This window comes from Anomaloglossus baeobatrachus, unplaced genomic scaffold (genome assembly GCF_048569485.1).
Source record: "Anomaloglossus baeobatrachus isolate aAnoBae1 unplaced genomic scaffold, aAnoBae1.hap1 Scaffold_4097, whole genome shotgun sequence".
Taxonomy (NCBI): domain Eukaryota; kingdom Metazoa; phylum Chordata; class Amphibia; order Anura; family Aromobatidae; genus Anomaloglossus; species Anomaloglossus baeobatrachus.
The window spans coordinates 15,556-42,280 of record NW_027443432.1 but is presented as its reverse complement, the minus strand read 5'-3'; the positions used below and the strand labels follow the sequence as shown (position 1 = coordinate 42,280).

Genomic DNA, 26,725 nt, shown 5'->3' with positions numbered 1-26,725 from the left:
AAAAAAAAAACCACAAGATCTTCCTGATGTGAGAAAAGAGAGGATTACAATTGTCCAGGGCTCGGCTTTGCCACTGCCCTGCCTGAAGGGAAATGCCCTTCCATGCCAAGCTTTTCCATATACGTTTAGAAGTTAGGATTACATATACACTACTACCTTTAATAATTCTGTGTTCATCAAATGAAAAAATGGAAGTCTCTCGCTTACATAGTTGTTAGGAGCCTGTGGGGTTGACACATCTAACATCATGAATAGCGCAAAAAGCAGCTAGCAGAATATCCTGGCCTCCCACATGAAAGCAAACCATGTAGCCAGCATTAACTGTCTTTTTTCTGTTATACATGGCTTTTAAATATAGACCAACAATGTAAACAATGGATAGCTATATAACGTACAAACACATGAAAAACACTGTTGGCTGCTTTCAGCTTATGTAGAATAAAAAGGTATAGATTTCATAATGACCACTTAACTTTAGAATCAAACAGCTTTATTTATAACATGTACAGCCCCTCAGATCCATGTGAAGCCCAGATGAAACGGTCCAAGTCCAGAGTTGCTGGGATGCGCTCTTAGTGTTCAGGCGTCAGAAATGCTATGGAGACTGTTTTTCACTTTGTTTAAGTTAATTTTCCAGGAGTTGAGAATATCGTACAACTGTTGCCACTGCTGCTTCCCAAACGTTCTGTGTGTGCTGTGACTATAAAAATTAAATCAAAATGTAAATCCTAGAATACAGCCATGATCGGGCTGCAATTACTCAAACTGTTGTTTAATCATCTCATTCTGCGCCGCCGCTTCCAAAGTACAATTCCCATTTTACAAGCCCAACTATAGAAAGATGCGCAGCTAATTAGCATTCAGGCCACTTTCACGGTCATTAAGTGAAATGTGCTGGAAAATAGGACACTTTCATTAAGTAAGCTAATCACATTCAGCTCTGTGCTTTAATAAAATTATAATAAATAGGCAGCATTTAACTACAAGCACATGATGGCAACGGGCTAAAATATTAAACATATATTATGAGAAATAATTAAAAGAAAAAAAAAAGAAAAAAAACTCTAGATTGCACATTGCAGCAGAGAAATGATTACCTTACCTCACAACAACTTTCTTCTGTGTCTGGTCAATTTTGCAGTACACCATCTTTGTTTTCACGGCTGTAATTACAAATATGAGCATCATGTATGTTACAAAATGAAAATGCTGCAAAAAGGAGCTAGATTGTGCTAAAAGTCATGGACATACTGCAAACTACCAGCTTTTTCTAAAAGGGGGCTTGATAGTGATTGACATTATACACCAAACAACGGAATAAGAACTTTCTCATAAGTCAAATCAGGGCAAATTTCTCATAATATCCCCTAAAACGTGCTGGCCACATGGCTATAGTAGGGGTTTTACTTCCGAGGAGATATTATGGCTCCGTCATAGACTTCTCAGGAGATCAACTATAGCTCTGTCTCATATCATACAGTCAGAATGAATGTTGTATTGCAGAGCTAGGGGAATATGGCTCTGTAAGAGATCACTATAGTTAGGGTAAAATCCTACTGGAAAATCTGCATAATGCTTTATATAAAGACTGTGAGGGCTGCAGGGTTTAACTGTGGAGTGATGCCGATATATAACTACTAAGTATATAGACATATACACAAGACCAGCTATAAAAACGTAATGTTATTTATGTCTAAAACCACATGAAAGACTCACACCTGTCCTATACTACACCGCAATAAAAAAAAAAAATGCATCTCACAGTAACACAAAGGCTATGTGCGCACGTTGCGTTCTATTCCGCAGCATGTAATTCACTGCATGTGTGTCTCAGAACGCAGCCGATAAAGCTGCGTTCTGAGACACAATCGGCAGAACGCAACGTGCGCACATTCCTGGAGAATTCATGCGTTCTGGATGCTTGCTCTTCCATAGACAGAGTGGGAAAAGCATCCAGAACACACATTTTTTGACAGTGCGGTCCCACTCGGCTCTGCAGCATCCCCATAGACTTGGTGTACTCCAGTGAGTGCAGATGTGTGGGAGCACTTCTGGGTGGAGAAACCACTCTCCGGCGGCCAGGCCTTGGCGACTTAGAAGGTCCGCCACCCAGTTCTCTACTCCCGGTATGTGTAACGCTGAAAACACAGACCCCCGTCGATTCAGCCCAGATGAGGATCCTGAAGACCTCGAGATAAGCTGTCTTGCTGCTGGTACCTCCCTGCTGATTGACATAGGCCACAGCTGTTGCATTGTCCAATTGGACCCGAATCAAACGACCTGCTAGCAGAAGGGGGGGGGGATGACCTGAGCGCGAGAAGATCACGCTGATTTTCAGGATGATTTCTGGGAAGGGAAGACTCCTGGGGTGTCCAACGTCCCGAAGCAGTGTGGAGCCAGTACGCTGCTTCCCAGACTAAGAGGCTGGCGTCCGTGGTCAGGAGTAGCCAGTCTACTTGGGGGGAGAAAAACTCCTTCTCGATATGGAAGAGGACTGAAGCCACCAGTAAAGCGCATACCTGACTGAAGGTGTCAGGTAAAAAGTTCGTCCAAGGAAAAGGGGCTCTTATCCCAGGCAGCTAGAAGCGCAAGCTGCAGTGGGCGGTGGTGTGGCTAAGCGAGCAGCACTGCCTCTATAGCCGACGCTATCCTACCTAGCACTCTCATACTGAATCGTATTAAGTGACAGGAGTACGTAGAGGGCAGTGTACCGCTTGTTGTAGAGCGGTCGCCTTGACTTGAGGGAGAAATATCAAGCCCCGAAGAGTGTCCAGGGACATGCCCAGGGAGGTGACGGATTTTGACGCGACCGGGGATGATTTGACTGGAGTCAGAAGCCGCCCTAAGCGGGATAGGGTGCCCACAGAGATCTGCACGCTGGTTGAGCCCTTGATGAGGAGGTCATCCAAGCAAGGCAGAACAGCCACTCTCCTGGCGTGAAGGGCACTCATGGCGGCCGCCATGACCTTAGTTAAGACCCTTGGTGCTGTGGCAGAGCCGAGGGTAGGGCCACAAATGAAAAAAAGAAGTCCTGAACCGCGAAGCGGAGGAACTTTGGTGAGCTGGAGCGATGGGTATGTGCAGGTACGCGTCCCTGAAGCTAGGGAGGCAAGGAATTCTCCTTCGACCATAAAGGTAATAATGGACCCTAGGAAGTCCATTCTGAATCTCCTTACGTGCACATGTTTGCTCAGGTATTAAAGGTTCAGGATGGGACGAACTGACCTGTCCTTTTTTGAGGACCACAAGAGGTTGGAATAGAAGGCCTTGAACCTCTCGCCGTCTGGAACAGGTAGCATCACCCCCGCCGTCTGGAGGGAGTGGATTGCCGAGAAGGCCTCGTGGTGTTTGAGCGTTTGGGGGGGTTTGAGTGAAAAGACTGACCAGGGGATCGGGTCCAGAATTCAATGTGGTAACCGGAAGACACAAGGTATCACACCCATTTGTGGTCTGAGGCGGCGGCCCAGATGGAGTCGGTCTTTGTCTAGACTGCCAGGACGAGGTGGACTCGGGGAGGGCTGAGAAGGTCGGGCCCTGCGTGTCTAGTAAAAAAAAACCAACAAAAAAAAAAACAACATCCTGGGCTAGAGTTGGGGGAGGGAGGTACTCTTTTCCTACCGTGGCGTCAGACAAAAAAAGAGCCTGTCCAGACAATCGGCAAACCATCGGTCTGGAAAGGAGTACTGTGAGAGGCTTCTTAGAGACCGAGTCCGCTCTCCATTATTGGAACCAGAGGGTCTTACGGATGGCTATGGTATTTGAGGCGGCAATAACTGCGCAGGTAGCAGCGCCAAGGGTGGCCTGCATGAGGTACTCTGCCGCCGCAGCAATGTGAACAGTTACATCTGTGAGGGTCTGAGGGAAACTGGTAGTCTTGGTGCCTGTGCGACCCACACGGAAGGGGATAGGGACCCGCGACCTCGAGGCAGAGTGATCGAGCTGCTCCACTTGTCTGTCTGTCGGGTCCTTGAAGGAGGATCCATCAAGTAAAAGACAGGAGTGGTCCTTCAGGCAGGCGGAAGGGCGGGTGAGGGTCCACCAAGGCCGGATCGGCCCAGCCCTTAGAGACAGCTAAGCCAAAGGGTACCGGGAGTCCATGAGTTTACAGATACCGAAGCGGCGTCAAAAAGCTCTTTTTTTTTGAGGTTTCTTCACCCTTTTAAAGGAGACCGCAGAGTCAGTAGTAGTGGATGGGAGATCTTCCACATGCAGAGTTTTGGTGGATTGCTGCAATAAGGGAGTCCATCGCAGCTTGATCGCTCGGGGAGGTTGAAATCAAGGAATCATCCCGGTACAAGCATCATTCCCCTTCCTCCGGCTCCTCAGAGACCGCGGAACATGTGGGAGAACCCCATCTGTGTACCCCAGAGGGAGACCCATGGGGGTCATGCCCTTTTTCTGATCTGCAACCGGTGAAGCAGAGGGCTGATTCTTATCAGAAGGACCCTCTATAGAGGTGTCATCAGGCTGCGTTCTGTCCAGGGGCCCCGAGGGGTGTAGGACGATGTTGCATAGCCAGCACCAGGTTCTGGGAACTGTGCCCATTCTGGGGGACTGGGAGCCGTATTCTCTGGGCTGGCAGCGGTTGCTGCGGTGGTGGCGGGGGAGGGGGGGAGCTACAAAGGCACCGGACTCACAGAAGGAAGAGGTGCTATCATCCCCTAGTAGCTCAGCGTGGCAGGATACATTAATAGTCTTATAGTTGTTGCTGTAGTTGTGCAGGGCATAAAACATGTGACTGCAGCCCCTGGCTGATGAGCCACAAACTCTGATTGTAATGAGGGAGCAATGCTCTGCAGAGTTAATATGCAAGTGAGGCTATAACTCATCCAGAACCCTGATGACCCCTTCCCCCTCCTGCGTCACAGTTCCTGTGGGAAGGAGGAAGCCAGCTCTGAGAGACGCCCACAGGCTCTGATCACAAGAGGGAGCAATACTCTGCAGCAATGCTCTGCAGATCCTGTGTGAGGAGGGTTACGCGTGCTTTCGTGAGGGAGCGTGGCTTATCGAGTGTCATAGGGGGCAGGGCTTAGCTCTGAGAAGAAGGCATGAGAAAATATAATAAACAAAAAAATGGTGGGAAGGGACTCCCCTTCCCCCCTCCAGCCCTGTACAACAATGGTGGACAGAAAAACCTCTGCAAGTGTACCGCAGCTGCGGGTGCACTTAGTCCAGGGAGTTGTCCCCTCCCCCCCGCCACAGGTGGAATGCTATGCAGGTGTCTGCAATCACAGCCCATGTGCATCCTGTCAGTGTGACCTTTGCTCCAATTTCCTGTCAGGGAGCCAGTGTGCAGATTCGGACGCCTGCTGTGCCCGGTCATAGAACGTGCATCAACTCAGAGCCTGCCAGAGGGACTGAGGAATGCTCTGGGGCTCTGGAAAAAAAAAAATCGGAATTATCTCACCTCAGCTCCTGTGGAGATGGCAGTCTGGTCACGCTGGTGCGGAGCGAATATCAACTCAGAGCCTGCAAGAGGAACTGAGGAAGTTTTTCATCTGCTCTGGGCTCTGGAAAATCAGTGCCATGAGACCTGTCGTCCAGTGAGTAACAGCCCAGGATCCAGCGTCGCAGGAGGTGGTACGGGAAGGCAACACTCCGCGTTCCCACCTGTTGATGGTTTTGGGAAATCGGTCCCCGAAGGAACCGTCGACCTCTAAAAACAAAATTCTTGCTGCAGTAGTCTGCAGAGATGTGCCTCCTATAGACACTAAGCTAAAACTGAGGTTGCCTGGCCCAGCCAGGGGGTGTATACTGCAGAGGAGGAGCTATGCTTTTGCATCTACTTAGTGTCCTCCTATGGATAGGCAGCATAATACCCATGGTCCTGTGTCCCCCAATGAGGCGTCAAAAAACCTACAGTACATAGTTATGAGATATAAAAAAAAAAAAACAAACCACCACAACATTACTCACTCCTGTATTTGGAGAAAAGGGAAAGGAAACTGTGTCAACCGGGTGCTGCAGAAAGAAGACACAGTGGCAAGCCTAGTCCAAAGTAAGGAGACTTAAAGGGGTGGTTCACCCATTTTTTTTATTTTCTCTATGAATGTATCTTACTATTTCAAGTCTCTTCTTAATTGGCTTCTATTTCCAGTTCTGGCACTGAGCGGCGATAAAAAAAAAAAAAAAAAAAAAAAAAAAAAGGCTTCCCTATATTTTGGGTTCCCAGCCGGGTACAAATAGGTAGCTGGGGGCAGCCCGTACCTGCCTGCTGTACCCGGCTAACATACAAAAAAAAATTGGCGAAGCCCACGTCATTTATTTTTAGTTTTTGGGCAAAAAGGGCTTTTCCATTGCCAGTGAAGGTAAGCAGTGGGGGTTAGCAGCCAGTAGCTGCTTGGGTTACCCTTAGCAATAGAAAATGCAGCGGGATCCAACGCATTTTCTTTTTTACCCCTAACACTAGGGTTAGGGTTATATGTTTGGGTTTTTTTTTCTTTTTTTTTATTTGTTAATTAATTTTTTATGAAAGAAAGAGAAAAAAAAAATCAACATGGGCTTTGCCCATCGAGCACCCGACCATTTTACTGCTCACTCATCTCTACACCTAACCACACAGCCAGCAGAACAAGTAATCAGATCAGCTGACTCTGGTGTCGGCCGATTACTTGTTCTGTGTCCCCCTGCATCCATCGTAGCGTGTGCGGGCTGTGAGGTCAGCTGACTTCGGCCAGCACTGGAGTCCGCTGATCTAAACTCAGCTGAACTCCAGCCCGCACACTCTGTGATGGATGCAACAGGACACAGAACAAGTAATCGACCGACACTGGAGTCAGCTGATCTGAACTCAGCTGAACTCCTGACCACACAGCCCGCACACAGTCACATGTGATCGGCAGCAGGCAGTGACTGCTGTTAACCTGCATCCATCGCAGCGTGTGCGGTCTGTGACATCAGGAGTTCAGCTGACTCCCGATCAGCTAACGCCAGTGCCGGCCGACAAATTCTGTGTCCTGCTGCACCCATCACAGCAGCCATAAAAACACAAACACATTTGTATACTGCACATACATAAAAGACGAATATCTAAAACGCAACACTAAAATATTTTTAAATTGATCAAACTGTGCTCTAACCAACTTCAGAGAGAGTGTGGAGTGTATTAGAGAGGGGCCGCATTCTTTGCAGGACAAAGTGACATTTTTTAATGAATTCATGTTTTTTTCTATACACCCTTGGATCACTCTTTTGAACATTTTTTTGCTTATTATAACAAACCTGCATTTTTTTGTTTAGTCAAGTTTATATCTAAAACAGCATTTTTAATGGCAAAAAATAAAATAAAATTCATGCTTTATTTTGAACTTTATCACCTTCTTGTAATATTGTTTTAAATTTAGCAGCATCATATAGTAATCTTAGCCAACATCTTGTAGGAATGTCTCCATCTGTGTGCCCTGTAGTATTGTGCCCATTCTTGTAGTACTATGTCCTGCAGTATTGTGCCCTGCAGTATTGTGCCCATCCTTGTAGTATTGTGCCCACGATCAGGGTTTGTAGCATTTTGGATGCAGCATGTTTCAGCTGTGTCCAAAACGCTAATGTGTACAGTACAAGCAGAGTGGATGGGATTTCTAAAAATCCCGTGCCCACTGTGCTTGTGCGGCCAGCAGTAAAAACTGACCTGCGGTGCGGCTTGCAGAGGCCGCAGCATGTGAATTTATGCTGTGGAGTCACATGCCCTCCCGTAGGGAGAAGACAGCAAGGAGACTGCAGCACTCTGGACCCTGATTGCGGGCACGGGCAGCTGCGGTCTCCTAAGGAGGAGACTTGCAGCCCCGCAGGTCAGGACTCGCAACATCCAGGACGCAGCGAGTACTGATCGACCTGCTTGTTGCGGCCTGTGACGATCGCAGCTCTATGCCCGAGGGCCAGCAGGACTTTACTACAATTGAATCATTTGCGGTACAGCGAAGAGGAACTGTTTGTGTATATACCAATGGCTACCGCCGGCCAATCAGATGCAAGGAGGTAACGTCATACAGCGACGTCACTTCCTTGCATCTGATTGGCGGGCAGCAGCCATTGGTATAATGCAGAACGCTTCTCTGCGCGGCACCACAAATGATTCAATTGTAGTAAAGTCCTGCCGGCGCAGACTCCCGGGAATTGGGCCGCAATAGTCAGAGGTCTGCGGGCCGCAACAAGCAGCCTTGGAACCCACATGCGGCCCGAGGGCCGCGTGTGAGACCTCTGATCTAGATGAACTCTATTGATCAGACCTGGGCACCTGTCTGTGACCGGCCCGCCCGTCTTAGCTCAGAGTTGGAGGCGTGGCCTGATCTATGCCTCAGCCCTACTCTCACTGCCGGGAGCTATGTATCCCACAGTGTAGTGATAAGCAGCTGCCACGCCCCCACTCTGCCGGTCACGCCGCCTCTTGCTGCCAGTTATGCCCCTCTGGATGCTGGTCACAGTCTCTGGATGCCTTCCATGGCGTCTATGCTGATAGCCACGCCCCTTTTGCCGTCGTCCACGCCCCCTCTGAATGCTGGACACACACACTCCTCGGATGCCTTCCTTGTCCCCTCCTGCTGCTGTTGATGCTGGCCACGCCCCCTTTGCCTGCCCCTTCTACCCAGGATCCTCACATATGACCGGCTCATCTGCACAGTGGCCACTTCAAAAACGTCTGTTCTGCAACTGAGGTAAGTGCACCAGCAGGCAGAGAGCAGAGTGCATGCAAGAGGGGGGAGCAGGGGAGAGTCCAGCACTTGTGTCTTATCAGGTCCCCCCTGTGCCTGCAATAGAAGAAGCAGACACACAGGGGACTCAGAGAAGGCAGCCAGAGGAGCCCTCAGGCTCTGCTGCTGCAGTGCTGCCCGCCTGTGCCCTCAGCGCCGCCAGTACGTATGCTCCCCACTGGCCACCGGGGCCAGTACGTATGCTCCCCACTGGCCACCGGGGCCAGTACGTATGCTCCCCACTGGCCACCGGGGCCAGTACGTATGCTTCCCACTGGCCACCGGGGCCAGTACGTATGCTTCCCACTGGCCACCGGGACCAGTACGTATGCTTCCCACTGGCCACCAGGGCCAGTATGTATGCTCCCACTGACCTCCATATTTTTATTGAATCTTTGTATTGTTTAACTTACTGTTTGTTTATGGAGGGTTAGTGTATATACTATATACAGCATTGGGTAGAACTGAGTTTATTATATTAGTCCGGCCCTCTAAAACCATCCCAATTTCTCATGCGGCCCCATGGGAAAATTAATTGCCCACCCCTGCTATTGATTCTCTGAACTCAAATCAGGATAATCTCACATTGGTGTAAAAACTTCCAGTCGAGGACTACTGGTGAGGACTTCCCTATTTATGTATTCTTAACCCCTTCACGACCGCGGGCAGTAAAATTACGTCCTATTTTAACGTGACTTAACGACCAGGGACGTAATTTTACTGCCTAAACTTCATTTGATTGCCGTGGCCATAGCAACGGCTTTCAAATGATGTCCCCTGCTGTTTCTTACAGCAGGGGACCTTTGCTTGACCCCAGGGGGGGTGGCATCGCCACCCCCCATAGGCGATCGATGTGATTGGCTGTTCAAATCGGAACCGCCAATCACATTGATCACGCTGTTTTCGGCAAAAAAAAAATGCCAAAAATAGTGTGATCTTGTAAAATCCAGCTAGGACCGGAGCTGCAGCAGCTCCGATCATTGGCTGGAAGCAAGCAGACACCGTGGCCCCCCCATGCAGCACTGATTGGAGCGATCGTGCTATGACGCGCAATCGCTCCAATCAGTGTGCAGTGGGACGGTCTGATCTGCCGGTGGCCGCCCTCCCCAGGCCTGTGCTTGTCTGGGGACCCTCCCCCAACATGTCTGCAGCGTGCAGCACTGGCTGGTACTAGTGGTACCACGCCACCGCTGCTGCTGCTGTCACGTCACGTCGCAGGAGCAGGAGCGGTGAGTATTGTGCTCACCTTGCAGCCCCTGCGCGCTTCCGTAATGGCCCCTGCTCGTGCCCCCACATCCCGATCTGCCCCCCCGACATCCCGATTTGCCCCCCCGACATCTCTATTCTGCAGCTCCTCCGGTATCCCTCCTCCCCTGCTCTCTTGCAGCCCCTGCGCGCTCTTGTGATTTGCTCCTGCGCGCTCCCGTAATGGCCCCTGCCCGTGCCCCCTGCGATCTGCCCCCCCGACATCCCGATCTGCCCCCCCACATCCCGGTCTGCCCCCAGACATCCCGGTCTGCCCCCAGACATCCCGGTCTGCCCCCAGACATCCCGGTCTGCCCCCAGACATCCCGGTCTGCCCCCAGACATCCCGGTCTGCCGGCCTCCCCCGTGATCTCTATTCTGCAGCTCCTCCGGTATCTCCCTCCTCTGCTCTCCCCCTCTGCTGTCCCCCTCCCCCTCTGCTGTCCCCCTCCCCCTCTGCTGTCCCCCTCCCCCTCTGCTGTCCCCCTCCCCCTCTGCTGTCCCCCTCCCCCTCTGCTGTCCCCCTCCCCCTCTGCTGTCCCCCTGCCCCTCTGCTGTCCCCCTGCCCCTCTGCTGTCCCCCTCCCCCTCTGCTGTCCCCCTCCCCCGTCCCCCTCTGCTGTCCCCGTCCCCCTCTGCTGTCCCCCCGACGTCCTCTTACCTGTCTTCACCGGCCGATCACATCTGCCTCCATCGCTGGGTCCTTCTTCCTGGGTCTTCTGCTGAGCTGTCCAACTTCCTGCCTGCTGCTGTAAAGCTGTTCCTCCTGCTAAACCTCTGGGCACTGTGAGTATAACTTTTTTTTTTTCTTTTTTTTCCCTCTATCCCCTGTCCATTTTTACACCTCATGCGTCCGTGCGTCCCGCCGAGCGCTGATCAGGGATGCAGATAACGTATCTGCATCCGTGGTCAGTTTTCGGCGGGACTTTTTTTTCCCGTATTCCCGACGCTTTTTGTATTGCATCAGTCCGTGCGTCCCGCCGAGCGCTGATTAGGGATGCACATAACGGATCGGCATCCCTGCTCAATTTTTGGCGTGACAAAAAGCATCGGGGATACGGAAAAAAAAGTCACGCCAAAAATTGAGCAGGGATGCCGATCCGTTATGTGCATCCCTGATCAGCGCTCGGCGGGACGCACGGACTGATGCAATACAAAAAGCGTCGGGGATACGGAAAAAAAAGTATCGCATCTGTCCGTGCGTCCCGCTGAGCGCTGATCAACATCCCTGCTCAATTTTTGGCGTGACTTTTTTTTTTTCCGTATCCCCAGCGCTTTTTGTATCTCAGCCGACCGTGCGTCCTGCAGCGGTCGATCAGTGCACCGCGTCTGTGCGTTTGAAAAGTCAAATGGCGTTCCTTGTCTTCTGAGCCCCGCCATGCGCCCAAACAATTGATTTCCACCACATGTGAGGTATCTGCGTACTCGGGAAAAATTGCACAATACGTTTTATGGTGCATTTTTTCCTGATACCGTTGTAAAAAGAGAAAAAAAAAAAAACTACCTTGTTGCTGCAAAAATTTAAAAAATTTTTTTAAAAAAAAATAAATAATTTTCACGGTTCAACGTTATCAACTTTCAGTGGAGCCCCTGGGGGTACAAGGGGCTCACTAAACATCTAGATAAATTCCTTGAGGGGTCTAGTTCCAAAATGGGGTAATTTGTGGGGGAGCTCCACTGTTTAGGCACCATGGGGGGGTCTAAAAACGTGACATGGCGTCCGCTAATGATTCCAATCAATTTTGCTGTCAAATGGTGCCCTTCTCTTCTGAGCCCCGCCATGCGCCCAACAATTACTTTCCACCACATGTGAGGTATCTGCGTACTCAGGAGAAAATGGACAATACGTTTTATGGTGCATTTTTTCCTGATACCCTTGTGAAAAAAAAAACTACCTAGTTGAAGCAACAGTTTTGTGGTAAAAAATGTTTTATTTCTTTTCACGGCTCAACGTTATAAACTTCTGTGAAGCTCCCAGGTGTTCAAAGTGCTCACCAAACATCTAGAAAAATTATTTGAGGGCTCTAGTTTCCAAAATGGGGTCACTTGTGGGGGAGCTCCATTGTTTAGGCACCTCAGGGGGTCTTCAAACCCGACATGGCGTCCGCTAATGAGTGCAGCTAATTTTGTGTTCAAAAATTCAAATGGCGCTCCTTGCCTTTCGACCTCTGCTGTGCACCCAAACAATTGATTTTTACCCCATATGGGGTATCAGCGTACTCAGGAGAAAATGCACAATAAATTGTAGGGTGCACTTTCTCTTTTCTCCCTTGTAAAAATGAAAATTTTATGGCTAAAGTAACATTTTTGTGTAAAAAGTAAAATTTTCATTTTTTCCTTCCACATTGCTTTGGTTCCTGTGACGCACCTAAAGGGTTAATAAACTTCTTGGATGTGGTTTTGAGCAGTGTGAGGGGTGCAGTTTTTAGAATGGGGTCACTTTTGGGTATTTTCTGTCACCTCGGCCTCTCAAAGTCACTTCAAATGTGATGTGGTCCCTAAAAAAAATATTTTGTAAATTTTGTTGGAAAAATTAGAAATTGCTGATGAACTTTGACCCCTTCTAACTTCCTAACGAAAAAAAAATTTCTTTCGAAAATTGCGCTGATGTAAAGTTGACAAGTGGGAAATGTTATTTAGTAACTATTTTGTGTGAGATATCTCTCAGATTTATGGGCATAAATTTTCAAAGTTTGAAAATTGCGAAATTTTCCAAATTTTCGCACAATTTCCTAAATTTTCACAAATAAACGCAAAAAGTATCGGCCTAAATTTACCACTGACATGAAGTACAATATGTCACGAAAAAACAATCTCAGAATCGCCAGGATCCGTTGAAGCGTTCCAGAGTTATAACCTGTCAAAGTGACACTGGTCAGAATTGCAAAAAATGGCCCGGTCATTAGGGTGTTTTAGTGGCCGGGGGTGAAGGGGTTAAACTGTATCTCATGCTTTGTGATTTAGTTGCTTCAATGCAGCTGTGGTCTTCAATATGGAATGTATCATCCAACCCAACCACATAGACTGAATAAGCATGGACATGCAGTGCCTTGCGAAAGTATCCTGCCCCCTTGAACTTTTCAACCTTTTCCCACATTTCAGGCTTCAAACATAAAGATAAAAAATTTAATGTTCTGGTGAAGAATCAACAACAAGTGGGATACAATTGTGAAGTTGAACGAAATTTATTGCTTATTTTAAACTTTTGTAACAAAGAATAAACTGAAAGAAGGGAATTTTGTTTACTTACCGTAAATTCCTTTTCTTCTAGCTCCTATTGGGAGACCCAGACAATTGGGTGTATAGCTTCTGCCTCCGGAGGCCACACAAAGTATTACACTTTAAAAAGTGTAACCCCTCCCCTCTGCCTATACACCCTCCCGTGCATCACGGGCCCATCAGTTTTGGTGCCAAAGCAGGAAGGAGGAAACTTATAAATTGGTCTAAGGTAAATTCAATCCGAAGGATGTTCGGAGAACTGAAACCATGAACCAAAAGAACAATTCAACATGAACAACATGTGTACACAAAAGAACAAACAGCCCGAAGGGAACAGGGGCGGGTGCTGGGTCTCCCAATAGGAGCTAGAAGAAAAGGAATTTACGGTAAGTAAACAAAATTCCCTTCTTCTTTGTCGCTCCATTGGGAGACCCAGACAATTGGGACGTCCAAAAGCAGTCCCTGGGTGGGTAAAAGAATACCTCGATAAAAAGAGCCGAAACAACGGCCCCCTCTTACAGGTGGGCAACCGCCGCCTGAAGGACTCGCCTACCTAGGCTGGCATCTGCCGAAGCATAGGCATGCACCTGATAGTGTTTTGTGAAATTGTGCAGACTCGACCAGGTAGCCGCCTGACACACCTGCTGAGCCGTAGCCTGGTGCCGCAATGCCCAGGATGCACCCACGGCTCTGGTAGAATGGGCTTTCAGCCCTGAAGGAAATCGGAAGCCCAGAAGAACGGTAGGCTTCAAAAATCTGTTCCTTGATCCACCGAGCCAAGGTTGACTTGGAAGCCTGCGACCCCTTACGCTGGCCAGCGACAAGGACAAAAAGCGCATCAGAACGGCGCAATGGCGCCGTGCGAGACACGTAGATCCGGAGAGCCCTCACTAGATCTAACAAATGCAAATCCTTTTCACATTGGTGAACTGGATGAGGGCAAAATGAAGGTAAGGAGATATCCCCTTTTCATCTCAATCAGGATACCACCTTAGGGAGAAATTCCGGGACAGGACGCAGAACCACCTTATCCTGGTGAAATACCAGGAAAGGGGCTTTGCATGACAGCGCTGCAAGCTCTGACACTCTTCGGAGTGATGTAACCGCCACTAGAAATGCCACCTTCTGCGAAAGACGTGATAGAGAGACATCCCGCAGCGGCTCAAAAGGTGGTTTTTGAAGAGCCCGTAGAACCGTGTTGAGATCCCAGGGTTCCAGCGGACGCTTGTAAGGTGGGACTATGTGGCAAACTCCCTGCAGGAACGTGCGGACCTGCGGAAGCCTGGCTAGACGCTTTTGAAAAAATACGGATAGCGCCGATACTTGTCCCTTGAGAGAGCCGAGAGACAAACCCTTGTCCAATCCAGCTTGAAGGAAGGAAAGAAACCTGGGTAAGGCAAACGGCCAGGGGGTAAACCCCTTCTCAGAGCACCAGGCTAAGAAGATCCTCCAAGTTCTGTGATAGATCTTGGCTGACGTTGGTTTCCTGGCCTGTCTCATAGTGGCAATGACATCTTGAGATAACCCTGAGGACGCTAGGAGCCAGGACTCAATGGCCACAGTCAGGTTGAGGGACGCAGAATTCAGATGGAAAAATGGCCCTTGAGACAGCAAGTCTGGTCGGTCTGGGAGCGCCCACGGTTGACCCACCGTGAGGTGCCACAGATCCGGGTACCACGACCGCCTCGGCCAATCTGGAGCGACGAGGATGGCGCGGCGGCAGTCGGACCTGATCTTGCGCAACACTCTGGGCAGCATTGCCAGAGGAGGGAATACATAAGGCAGTTGAAACTGCGACCAATCCTGAACTAAGGCGTCCGCCGCCAGAGCTCTGTGATCCTGAGACCGTGCCATGAAGGCCGGGACCTTGTTGTTGTGCCGAGACGCCATGAGATCGACGTCCGGCGTTCCCCAGCGGCAACAGATCTCTTGAGACACGTCCGGGTGGAGAGACCATTCCCCCGCGTCCATGCCCTGGCGACTGAGAAAGTCTGCTTCCCAGTTTTCTACGCCCGGGATGTGAACCGCGGAGATGGTGGAGGCTGTGGCCTCCGCCCACAGCAGAATCCACCGGACTTCTTGGAAGGCTTGACGACTGCGAGTGCCGCCCTGGTGGTTGATGTACGCAACCGCCGTGGCGTTGTCCGACTGTACGCGTATCTGCCTGCCCTCCAGCCACCGATGGAACGCTTTGAGGGCTAGATACACTGCCCTTATCTCCAGAACATTGATCTGAAGGGAGGACTCTGTCGGAGTCCAGGTTCCCTGAGCCTTGTGGTGGAGAAAAACCGCTCCCCATCCTGACAGGCTCGCGTCCGTCGTGACCACAGCCCAGGATGGGGGCAGAAAGGATTTTCCTTTCGACAGAGAAGTGGGGAGAAGCCACCACTGAAGAGAGGTCTTGGCTGCCAGAGAAAGAGAGACGTTCCTGTCTAAGGACGCCGATCTCTTGTCCCATTTGCGGAGAATGTCCCATTGGAGTGGACGCAGATGAAATTGCGCAAATGGAACTGCCTCCATTGCTGCCACCATCTTCCCCAGGAAGTGCATGAGGCGCCTCAAGGGGTGCGACTGGGCCTGAAGAAGGGATTGCACCCCTGTTTGCAGCGACCGCTGTTTGTCCAGCGGCAGCTTGACTATCGCTGAGAGAGTATGAAACTCCATCCCAAGGTAAGTCAGTGACTGGGTCGGAGTCAATTTTGACTTTGGAAAATTGATGATCCACCCGAACCTCTGGAGAGTCTCCAGAGCAACGGTCAGACTGTGTTGACAAGCCACCCGGGAGGGTGCCTTGACTAGGAGATCGTCTAGGTAAGGGATCACCGAGTGGCCCTGAGAATGTAGGACCGCTACAACGGATGCCATGACCTTGGTGAAGACCCGTGGGGCTGTCGCCAGGCCGAAAGGCAGTGCCACAAACTGAAGGTGTTCGTCCCCAATGGCGAAACGCAGGAAGCGTTGATGCTCTGGAGCGATCGGCACATGGAGATAGGCATCTTTGATGTCGATTGATGCTAGGAAGTCTCCTTGGGACATCGAAGCGATGACCGATCGGAGGGATTCCATGCGAAACCGCCTGGTTCTCACATGTCTGTTGAGCAATTTGAGGTCCAAAACGGGACGGAATGAGCCGTCCTTTTTTGGCACCACGAACAGGTTGGAGTAAAAACCGCGACCGCGTTCCTGAAGGGAAACGGGGATCACCACTCCTTCTGTCTTCAGAAAAACTGATGGGCCCGTGATGCACGGGAGGGTGTATAGGCAGAGGGGAGGGGTTACACTTTTTAAAGTGTAATACTTTGTGTGGCCTCCGGAGGCAGAAGCTATACACCCAATTGTCTGGGTCTCCCAATGGAGCGACAAAGAAATTGGGGCGTGCAAGATTATTCGTCCCCTTTACTTTCAGTGCAGCAAACTCACTCCAGAAGTTCATTGAGGATCTCTGAATGATCCAATGTTGTCCTAAATGACTAATGATGATAAATATAAGCCATCGGTGTGTAATCAAATCTCTGTATAAATGCACCTGCTCTGTGAGTCTCAGTGTTCTGGTTAATGCACTAAGAGCATCATGAAGACCAAGGAACACAACAGGCAGGTCCATGATACTGTTGTGGAGAGGTATAAAGCCGGATTTGGTTACAAAAAGATTTCCACAACTTTAAACATCCCAAGATGCACTGTGCAAGCGATCATATTGAAATGGAAGGAGTATTACATACCTGCAAATCTACCAAGACATGGCTGTCCCTCAAAAATTTCATCTCTAACAAGGAGAGACTGATCAGAGATGCAGCCAAGAGGCCCATGAATACTCTGGATGACCTGCAGAGATCTACAGCTGAGGTGGGAGAGTCTGTCCATAGGACAACAATCAGTCGTACACTGCATAAATCCGGCCTTTATGGAAGAGTGGCAAGAAAAAAGCCATTTCTCAATGATATCCATAATAAGTGTAATTTAAAGTTTGCCACAAGCCACCTGGGAGACACCCCAAACATGTGGAAGAAGGTGTTCTGGTCAGATGAGACCAAATTCGAATTTTTTGGGCACAATGCCAAATGATATGTTTGGCGTAAAAGCAACACAGCTCATCACCCTGAACACCCCATCCCCACATCCAAACATGGTGGTGGCAGCATCATGGTTTGGGTCTGCTTTACTTCAACAGGGACAGGGAAGATTGTTAAAATTGATGGGAAGATGGATGGAGCCAAATACAGGACCATTCTTGAAGAAAACCTGTTGGGAGTCGGCAAAAGACCTGAGACTGGGACGGATATTTGTGTCTCTCAACAAGACAATGATCCAAAACTTAAAGCAAAATCTACAATGAAATGGTTCACAAATAAACGTATCCAAGTGTTAGAATGGCCAAGTCAAAGTCCAGACCTGAATCCAATCGAGAATCTGTGGAAAGAGCTGAAAACTACTGTTCACAAACACTCTCCATCCAACTTCACTCAGCTCGAGCTATTTGCAAAGGAAGAATTGGCAAGAATTTCAGTTTCTCGATGTGCAAAACTGATACATAGCCCAAGCGACTAGCCGCTGTAATCGCAGCAAAAGGTGGCGCAACAAAGTATTAACTTAAAAGGGACCAAATAATATTACACGCCTCAATTTTCAGTTATTTAAAATAAGTTTAAAATAAGCAATAAATTTTGTTCAATTTCACAATTGTTTCCCACTTGTTGTTGATTCTTCATCATAACATTTAAATTTTTTTATCTTTATGTTTGAAGCCTGAAATGTGGGAAAAGAAGGGAATTTTGTTTACTTACCGTAAATTCCTTTTCTTCTAGCTCTAATTGGGAGACCCAGACAATTGGGTGTATAGGCTATGCCTCCGGAGGCCGCACAAAGTATTACACTCAAAAGTGTTAAGCCCCTCCCCTTCTGCCTATACACCCCCCGTGCTCCCACGGGCTCCTCAGTTTTGGTGCAAAAGCAAGAAGGAGGAAAAAGAATTATAAACTGGTTAAAAGTAACTTCAATCCGAAGGAATATCGGAGAACTGAAACCATTCAACATGAACAACATGTGTACACAAAAAAACAGGGGCGGGCGCTGGGTCTCCCAATTAGAGCTAGAAGAAAAGGAATTTACGGTAAGTAAACAAAATTCCCTTCTTCTTTGTCGCTCTATTGGGAGACCCAGACAATTGGGACGTCCAAAAGCAGTCCCTGGGTGGGTAAAATAATACCTCGTAAAAGAGCCGTAAAACGGCCCTTTCCTACAGGTGGGCAACCGCCGCCTGAAGGACTCGTCTACCTAGGCTGGCATCCGCCGAAGCATAGGTATGCACCTGATAGTGCTTCGTGAAAGTGTGCAGGATCGACCAGGTAGCCGCCTGACACACCTGCTGAGCCGTAGCCTGGTGCCTCAAAGCCCAGGACGCGCCCACGGCTCTGGTAGAATGGGCCTTCAGCCCTGAGGGAACCGGAAGCCCAGCAGAACGGTAAGCTTCGAGAATTGGTTCCTTGATCCACCGAGCCAGGGTTGATTTGGAATCCTGTGACCCTTTACGCTGGCCAGCGACAAGGACAAAGAGTGCATCCGAGCGGCGCAGGGGCGCCGTACGAGAAATGTAGAGTCTGAGTGCTCTCACCAAATCTAACAAGTGCAAATCCTTTTCACATTGGTGAACTGGATGAGGATAAAAAGAATGTAAGGAGATATCCTGATTGAGATGAAAGGAGGATACCACCTTAGGGAGAAAATCCGGGACCGGACGTAGAACCACCTTGTCCTGGTGAAACACCAGGAAAGGGGCTTTGCACGACAATACTGCTAGCTCAGACACTCTCCGAAGAGAAGTGACTGCTACTAGAAAAACCACTTTCTGCGAAAGTCGTGAGAGGGAAATATCTCTCATTGGCTCGAATGGTGGTTTCTGAAGAACCATCAGAACCCTGTTTAGATCCCAGGGATCTAATGGCCGCTTGTAAGGTGGAACGATGTGACAAACCCCCTGCAGGAACGTGCGTACCTGTGGAAGCCTGGCTAGGCGCTTCTGGAAAAACACAGAGAGCGCTGAGACTTGTCCCTTAAGGGAGCCGAGCGACAAACCCTTTTCCAGTCCAGATTGAAGGAAGGACAGAAAAGTGGGCAAGGCAAAAGGCCAGGGAGAAAAAACCCTGAGCAGAGCACCACGACAGGAAAATTTTTCCACGTCCTGTGGTAGATCTTGGCGGACGTTGGTTTCCTAGCCTGTCTCATAGTGGCAATGACGTCTTGAGATAACCCTGAAGACGCTAGGGTCCAGGACTCAATGGTCACACAGTCAGGTTGAGGGCCGCAGAATTCCGATGGAAAAAACGGCCCTCGAGATAGCAAGTCTGTTCGGTCTGGTAGTGTCCACGGTTGGCCGACCGTGAGATGCCACAGATCCGGGTACCACGACCTCCTTGGCCAGCCTGGAGCGACGAGGATGGCGCGGCGGCAGTCGGTCCTGATCTTGCGTAACACTCTGGGCAACAGTGCCAGCGGAGGAAACGCATAAGGGAGCTGAAAACTGCGACCATCCTGAACTAAGGCGTCTGCCGTTAGAGCTCTGGGATCTTGAGACCGTGCCATGAACATTGGTACCTTGTTGTTGTGCCGGGACGCCATGAGGTCGACGTCCGGCACCCCCCAGCAGCAACGGATCTCCTGAAACACGTCCGTGTGAAGGGACCATTCCCCTGCCTCCATGCCCTGGCAACTGAGATAATCTGCTTCCCAGTTTTCCACGCCTGGGATGTGAACTGCGGGTATGGTGGATGCCGTGGCTTCCACCCACATCAAAATCCGCCGGACTTCCTGGAAGGCTTGCCGGCTGCGTGTGCCACCTTGGTGGTTGATGTATGCCACCGCTGTGGAATTGTCCGACTGAATTCGGATCTGCTCGCCTTCCAGCCACTGCTGGAACGCTTTCTGGGCAAGATACACTGCCCGTATTTCCAGAACGTTTATCTGAAGCGAGGACTCTTGCTGGGTCCACGTACCCTGAGCCCTGTGGTGGAGAAAAAACCGCTCCCCACCCTGACAGACTCTTGTCCGTCGAGACTACTTCCCAGGATGGGGGTAAGAAGGATTTCCCCTTCGATAATGAAGTGAGAAGAAGCCACCACTGAAGGGAAGCTTTGGTCGCCTGAGAGAAGGAGACGGTCCTGTCGAGGGACGTCGGCTTCCTGTCCCATTTGCGTAGGATGTCCCATTGAAGGGGACGCAGGTGAAACTGCGCGAAAGGGACTGCCTCCATTGCTGCCACCATCTTCCCCCGGAAGTGCATGAGGCGCCTCAAGGGGTGTGACTGGCCTTGAAGGAGAGATTGTACCCCTTTCTGTAGTGACTACTGCTTGATCAGCGGAAGCTTTACTATCGCTGAGAGGGTATGAAACTCCATGCCAAGGTATGTCAGCGATTGGGCCGGTGTCAGATTTGACTTTGGAAAATTGATGATCCACCCGACACCCTGGAGAGTCTCCAGGGAAGCGTCGAGGCTGCGTTGGCATGCCTCCTGAGAGGGTGCCTTGATCAGCATCCAAGTGCGGGATCACCGAGTGACCCTGCGAGTGTAGGAGCGCTACTACAGTAGCCATAACCTTGGTAAAAACCCGTGGGGCTGTTGCCAGGCCGAACGGCCGTGCCACGAATTGCAGGTGTTCGTTTCCTATGGCGAAGCGCAAGAAGCGCTGGTGCTCTGGAGCAATCGGTACGTGGAGATAAGCATTTTTGATATCGATCGATGCAAGGAAATCTCCTTGGGACATTGAGGCGATGACGGAGCGGAGGGATTCCATCCTGAACCGTCTGGTTTTTTACATGTTTGTTGAGCAGTTTCCGGTCCAGGACCGGGCGGAAAGACCCGTCCTTCTTTGGGACCACAAACAAGATGGAGTAAAAACCGTGGCTCAGTTGCTGAAGAGGAACCGGGATCACCACTCCTTCTGCCTTCAGAGTGCGCAGCGCCTGCAGAAGAGCCTCAGCTCGCTAGGGAGGCGGGGATGACCTGAAGAATCGAGTCGGGGGACGAGAGGTGAACTCTATCTTGTAACCGTGAGACAGAATGTCTCTCACCCAGCGGTCTTTTATTTGTGGCAGCCAGGTGTCGCAAAAGCGAGAGAGCCTGCCACCGACCGAGGATGCTACTAGAGGATGATGAAAGTCATGAGGAAGCCGCTTTGTTAGCGGCGCCTCCGGTGGCCTTTTAAGGACGTGACTTAGACCGCCATGCATCAGAGTTCCTTTGTTCTTTCTGAGACCTTTTGGACGAGGAGAATTGGGACCTGCCCCGCCCTGAAAGGACCGAAACCTCGACTGCCCTCTCCTCTGTTGGGGTATGTCCTGTTCGGACTGGGGTAAGGATGTATCCTTTCCCTTGGATTGTGTGATGATTTCATCCAGACGCTCGCTAAACAGCCTATCGCCAGAAATTGGCAAACTGGTTAAGCGCTTTTTTGGAAGCAGAATCTGCCTTCCATTCCCGTAGCCACAAGGCCCTGCGGAGTACCACCGAATTGGCGGCCGCGACCGCCGTACGGCTCGCAGAGTCCAGGACAGCAATAATAGCGTAAGACGCAATTGCCGAGGTCTGGGTGGTAATGGATGACACTTGTGGCGCGGCCGTGCATGTGGCTGCTTCAATTTGCGCTTGACCTGCTGAGATAGCTTGTAGCGCCCATACAGCTGCGAATGCTGGGGCAAAAGAAGCTCCGATAGCTTCATAGATGGATTTCAAACAGAGCTCCATTTGCCTGTCAGTGGCATCCTTAAGCGAGGCCCCCTCTTCCACTGCAAGTATGGATCTAGCCGCCAGTCTGGAGAATGGAGGATCCACTTTGGGACACTGAGTCCAACCTTTAACCCCGTCAGGGGGAAAAGGATAACGTGTATCCTTAAGGCGCTTAGAAAGCCGCTTATCTGGACAAGCATGATGAATCTGGACTGCCTCTCTGAAATCAGAGTGGTCCAGAAACATACTCGGTGTAAGAGAAGCTGACTCCTCCGCCGGAGGAGCTGAGGGAGAAATATCCAGCATTTGATCGATGGACGCAATAAGAACGTTCACTATGGCGTCCCCGTCTGGAGTATTAAGATTGAGAGCGCCCTCAGGATCAGAATCCTGATCAGCTGTCTCCGCATCATCAACCAGAGATTCCCCCCGCTGAGACCCTGAACAATATGATGTCGAGGGAAATTCTAAGCGAGCCCGCTTAGTCGGTCTGGGGCTGGGGTCTAAGTCAGAACCCTCAGCCTGGGATGTATGAGATACCCCGGGAGGACATTGTTGGTCCAACTGAGGGGGGCCAGGGAACAATGATTCAACAGAGTCCCTTTGCTGAGATACCGGCCTGGACTGCAAGGCTTCTAGTATCTAGCCATATTCTCAGAGAGTTTTGCAAACTCCGTCCCCGTCACTAGGACAGTGTCAACAGGTGGCTCCCCCTGGGCCCCTCTTAGCAGAGGCCCTGGCTGAAGACGTGACACAGGGCCGAACATTGCACACAATGAGGGTCAATGGAACCTGCCGGCAGCTGGGTCGTACAAGCGACGCAGGCAGCATAATAAGCCTGTGTCTTGGCACCCCTGCCTTTTGTGGGCCATGCTATTGTTTTCCCTGAGTAACACACTAGGGTATATACCCAGAATGAACTGTGCACCTACAGTGTAAAATATATACTATAAACAAATAATGTATCAATACACTACAGCACCATGGGGCTAGCACCACAGGTGCTGCTTACCATCCGCCTAAAGCGGTTATGAGGCCACCAGAGACCGTGTCTGGGTCTCCCAGGGTTTGTCCCCCTCTGCAGCGTCGGAGGAGCTGACAGAAATGGCTGCGGCGTCCTGACGAGAGGAGGGAGCCGTGGGCGTGGCCGAGGTGCTCACACTGTGCACAGTGAGGGGGGTGGAGTATGGAAATCATACTCCAGCCCTCAGTGCTGCTCGTTCCGTGCAGCGTCCCGCCCTTCCCCCTGCCTGTCAGGGCTGAGGGCGGGAGAAAGGGAAACTAGGCCGCAAGCAAGCCGGGGACTCGAGTATACGCGTGGCCGCCGTAAAAGCGCTGCCGACGCCGAAGTCCCCGGCGAACTACAAGTCCCAGCCGCGCCGCAGTCTCCCATGGCAGCGGCGGTTAGCGCGGTAGCCCCTACATATAAACACACTCAGCGACGCTGAGTGTGTAATGGCACAGTTGAACCCGGTCAGCGCCGCGGTCCCCGGTGCACCAGCACACCCAGCAAAGCTGAGGTGTTGCCGTGCGCGGTCCCAACAGGGATACAGAGTACCTTCACGTAGCAGGGCCATGTCCCTGAACTGTACCCGGCTCCTATCCAGCAGGCTCCACAGGAGTTGTGGATGAAGCACGGTCTCAGTGCCTGGAGACCGATAGGATCCCACTTCACCCAGAGCCCTGAGGGGGATGGGGAAGGAAAGCAGCATGTGGGCTCCAGCCTCTGTACCCGCAATGGATACCTCAACCTTAACAACACCGCCGACAAGAGTGGGGTGAGAAGGGAGCATGCTGGGGGCCCTATATGGGCCCACTTTTCTTCCAACCGACATAGTCAGCAGCTGCTGCTGACTAATCTGTGGAGCTGTGCTGTGCGTGTCTGACCTCCTTCGCACAAAGCAAAAAACTGAGGAGCCCGTGGGAGCACGGGGGGGTGTATAGGCAGAAGGGGAGGGGCTTAACACTTTTGAGTGTAATACTTTGTGCGGCCTCCGGAGGCATAGCCTATACACCCAATTGTCTGGGTCTCCCAATAGAGCGACAAAGAAGGTTGAAAATTCAAAGGGGCCAAATACTTTCGCAAGGCACTGTAACATCAGAAGTGGAGTACTCACCCACATCTTATCTAGATATTTTATAAGCAACCACCAAAAAAATTATAGTGTTTACGTTTAAAAATAATAGAATATATACTGGATGAATATCCTGATCGATCTCAGAGATTGATCAAGAAGTCCTTCTGGATCTTTAAGTTACCTACACTTACTCATGAGGATCTCAATGAAACTATTGAGCTTACACGGCAAGGTTAGGGTTAACACTCACTCTCTCTGGAGCTGGTTGGACAACATTTTTTTAAATTCATTTTTTTTTTTTAATCATATTCAAATATAGTATATTTGCAGTATACAAAGTTGTAATTGTTATTTGTTGTTTACCAATAATTTTTATTGTGCGGTTTTGGGAGAATATATGGTTCTAAAAGAGCCCAATAAACAAAATAAGTACCGTATTTTTTCGGACTATAAGATGCACTTTTTTTTCCCCCAAATGTTGGGGGAAAGTGGGGGGTGCTTCTTATAGTCTGAATGTAGGGCTGCGGGGGAATGAGGGTGCTGCGGTGGAGCGGGTCATCAGCAGCACGAGCAGGCTGTGCAGTGCCTGCCGTGACCACGTGGGCCCGCTCATTTCATATGTATGCATCCTCCCACCCATCATCTCTCAGCGCTTAAGCCGGCGCTGACAGGTGGGCGGGATGATGGGTGGGGATGCGCTCATAGTAAGCAGCCGGCCCGCATAATCGCCTCTGGCAACTACAGCCTGGAGTGATCATGTGCGGCTATATTCATTGCCTCCCACACATCATCATCATCAGCGCGGGGGGTACGGTATACTCACCGTTCCTGCAGCACCGCGATGTCCTCCTGTCTGCCGGCCAGTTGATCTATGTAAAGAGCGGTGAGCACAGCGATGACGTCATCACTCTGCGCTCCGCTCTCCACACACAGCAGCGGCCGCATTACAGGAGGAAAATCGCAATGCTGCAGGGGAACAGTGACTGCTCCACACAGGTCAGCGGCGCTGTCGCTGACACAGAGAGGAAGATGATCGATGCTGCAGGGAGTGAGGAAAGGTGAGTAAAAACGTTTATTTTTTGTCTGTGCCATAGGATACCGGCAGTATACCAGGATGGGGGTATATTATGAGCAGGATGGGGGTATGTAGCAGGATGGGGGTATATGAGCAGGATGGCAGTATATAGCAGGATGAGGGACATATATACCACAATGGGAATCATATACAAGGCAGGAAGATCATTACCAGGATCGGGAACCTTAGTAAAGAATTTGGGGACGTTACCCCCATAACAGTGTCAGCAGCAGATCCTCGCCCCATAACAGTGTGTCATGACCACATTTTTTTGCTTAAAATGTTATTTTCCTATTTTCCCCCCTCTAAAACCAGGGTGCGTCTTATGGTCCGGTGCGTCTTATAGTCCGAAAAATATGGTAATTATTTTGAGTTTGATCTTACTACCGGCCTGTATAAAGGCCATGTGTCATATTGTGTGTATATGTGATGAAGTAAACTGTCCATCCTTGAAGTGAGTAAGAATTAAAAGTCTCGTTACTTTGAATCCTATTTCCTGTAGCACCCAGACGACAGTTTCCCTTTCCCTATTTCCTCAGCTCTTTGGAGTATACACGCTTAGCCCATGGTGAGCACAACTCCCTTAGAGGAGCGCCTTTGACATGCTCACAATATATTAGCCCGATTGATACACACATGGAGCGCTTTTCTTTATTTTTATCGCTCTAGTTTTTCACATAGAAAACTGTTACATACGTTTAGCTGACTACCATAGAGGGAGACTTACCATCAATTACAAACGCTTCCACATCATCTGCCCCAAGTTGCAGCTCCTGCTGCATGGTATCAAATGAAATCTCCTTATTTTCAACAGCCATTCCCATAAAGGTTAGAAGCCTCATTTTTTCCATGTTTTGCTCATGTGAAAGTCCTAAAAAGATACAAAGAATTACATAACGTAAAAAAAAACCTAAAACCCGTACCTGTCCTCTAGATGCTGCTCTTTATTTTTAAACCATTTTGTATTCATATATCAGCCATCAGTATGGGAGGATAATGTTCTTTGTATAATACACAATGTAATCTTGAATTTTATGAGCATCTTAAAGTGGGTGAATATTAGAAAAAGATCTAGGCTTATCAAGAAATAGCACTGACTGAGTCTAGTACTGCAAAATGTGTACACAGCTATTAATGTCTAAACTGCTGGCAACAAAAGTGAGTACACCCCTAAGTAAAAATGAACAAATTGTGCCCAATCAGCCATTTTCCCTCCTCAGTGTAATGTGACTCAGTGTCACAAGGTCTCAGGTATGAATGGGGAAGTGTTTTAAATTTAGCAATATCGCTACACACTCCTATAATGGTCACTGAAAAATCAAAATGACACCTCACGGCAAAGAAGTTTCTGAGGGTCTGTAAAGAATTGTTGCTCTACATAAAGATGGCCTAGACCAGGGGTGGGGAACCTTTTTTCTGTAGGGGGCCATTTGGAAATTTCTACCAACCTTCGGGGGCCGCACAAAATTATCAATGTTTAAATGACCCTGCTATATTGGGTGAAGCAATTAATTAACTGGGGCCACAGACTCCACAAGCGGGGCTGGGGGCACAGACATCACGGGGAGGCTGCACACAGGACTGGGGGATGGGCTGCACACAGGACTGGGGGATGGGCTGCACACAGGACTGGGGGATGGGCTGCACACAGGACTGGGGGATGGGCTGCACACAGGACTGGGGGATGGGCTGCACACAGGACT

General features: G+C 49.9%; 1 protein-coding gene across 1 annotated transcript; it reads right to left on the bottom strand.

Annotated features, from left to right (window-relative positions):
• Nucleotides 1-473: 473 nt before the first annotated feature.
• LOC142277314 (eukaryotic translation initiation factor 3 subunit M-like) lies at nucleotides 474-25,914 on the bottom strand. Its single transcript, XM_075332623.1, has 3 exons — nucleotides 25,750-25,914; nucleotides 1,103-1,163; nucleotides 474-700 (listed from the first exon to the last, which is right to left on the bottom strand). The coding sequence occupies exons 1-3, from the start codon at nucleotides 25,871-25,873 to the stop codon at nucleotides 580-582; spliced, it is 306 nt and encodes a 101-aa protein (XP_075188738.1). The 5' UTR covers nucleotides 25,874-25,914; the 3' UTR covers nucleotides 474-579.
• Between the last annotated feature and the right edge of the window lie 811 nt (nucleotides 25,915-26,725).

Coding starts and splice junctions, on each gene's coding strand:
- LOC142277314 (XM_075332623.1), bottom strand. CDS start 25,873: ATGGAAAAAATGAGGCTTCTAACCTTTATGGGAATGGCTGTTGAAAAT. Junction 1,164..25,749: donor GGAAGCGTTTGTAATTGATG/GTAAGTCTCCCT, acceptor TTGTAATTACAG/CCGTGAAAACAAAGATGGTG. Junction 701..1,102: donor CAGAAGAAAGTTGTTGTGAG/GTAAGGTAATCA, acceptor TAATTTTTATAG/TCACAGCACACACAGAACGT.